The 1,238-nt window shown below is 36.8% G+C and overlaps 1 protein-coding gene across 1 annotated transcript in view; it reads right to left on the bottom strand.

The window, feature by feature from the left end:
* MEF2C (myocyte enhancer factor 2C) overlaps nucleotides 1-1,229 on the bottom strand; it is a gene marked incomplete at its 5' end in the record, with an annotated part of 60,039 nt that extends 58,810 nt beyond the window's left edge. The window contains one exon of the mRNA XM_009079210.1: nucleotides 1,026-1,229. Coding sequence (XP_009077458.1) covers nucleotides 1,026-1,229 — 204 coding nt within the window. The remainder of the gene's footprint in view (nucleotides 1-1,025) is intronic.
* Between the last annotated feature and the right edge of the window lie 9 nt (nucleotides 1,230-1,238).

The following is a 1,238-nucleotide window of genomic DNA, read 5'->3' as shown; positions in this document are numbered from 1 at the left end:
GATCTGACGTAAACAAAGTGCATAGCCAAGGTATTCAGAAATAAATACTCGCTGATGTATAAGATAGGACCTCATCCTTCCACTACTTTTTAAATAATACCATTAGATGTGTAATCACTCATGTGATTTGAAAACAGGAGTTGTATAGGTCATATAACCCATTTTTTTAGGTATCAGTCTGAGTGCTTTGCTATAGCAACAAAATCTTTGAAGGCTTCATGTATTTTGCTTGGCTTGAATCCTATGTGATTATAAAGTAAACTGACTTTTCTGCAAAAATTAGAAGTTTACAATTTAAGATATTAAATTGTAATAATTTTCAATAATTGTATAAAAATTTGTCCTCTATAATTTTAAAAAAATAATTAAAAAGTGTTTCTAACATTCTGACATTATTGCTTTGATATTGCTATCACTGTATTATAGTAATAGTATTCTCTGTGAGGTAGCTGAAACATTTTTTACTGTGTAGGTTGTACATAAACCTTTCTTGCATTTTATTAAACCTCCTTCCTCTGTAAATAATTAAAAAGCTTAAAAAGTCAACTGAATGTCTTAAAGCAGTGTTTCTAAATCTTCTTACACATCTTTTACAATGTACTTTCAGTTACTTCTGGACAGACAACATTATAACTTTTGGAACGTGGAGACAAGATATGCAATATTTTCTGGAGAGATGTCACTGGGAGAGAAGACAAGAGGGAGATTCAATTGGTAGGTAGTGGTCAAGGCATGGAGTGGACTAATGGGACAAAGCAGCACAGAAAGCTGGACAACGGGGAGCCAGAGATCTCATTGCAGGAGTTTCAGTGAGACTCAGCAGGACAGAACTTAAAACTCACAAAAGACACAGATTCCCTTCAGTCTTGGTTTCACTACTTCCAACCCCCCCAACCAACACACTGTTGTCCTGTTCTGCTCTCCTGCCACTATGTCACCTCAGGGTATGATCTACAGCCCTCAAGAAAGATGATCACGCTGCTCATGTGGAGCATCTACTTCTCAGGGCAAAACACAAACCTTACCTCAACAATATCTGAATTCGTTCGACTCTCATGTGGCTCATTGTACTCTGTATACTTCAGCAACACTTTGTCCATATCAGTGCTGGCATACTGGAACAGTTTGTTGGTGCTGTTGAAGATGATGAGAGCAATCTCACAGTCACACAGAACACTCAGCTCATAAGCCTTCTTCATTAACCCAAATTTCCTCTTTGTAAAAGTCACCTGGAAAAA

This window comes from Acanthisitta chloris, unplaced genomic scaffold (genome assembly GCF_000695815.1).
Source record: "Acanthisitta chloris isolate BGI_N310 unplaced genomic scaffold, ASM69581v1 scaffold4797, whole genome shotgun sequence".
Lineage (NCBI taxonomy): Eukaryota > Metazoa > Chordata > Aves > Passeriformes > Acanthisittidae > Acanthisitta > Acanthisitta chloris.
Note: the sequence above shows the minus strand (reverse complement) of the source record. Positions and strands in the feature narration are given on the sequence as shown.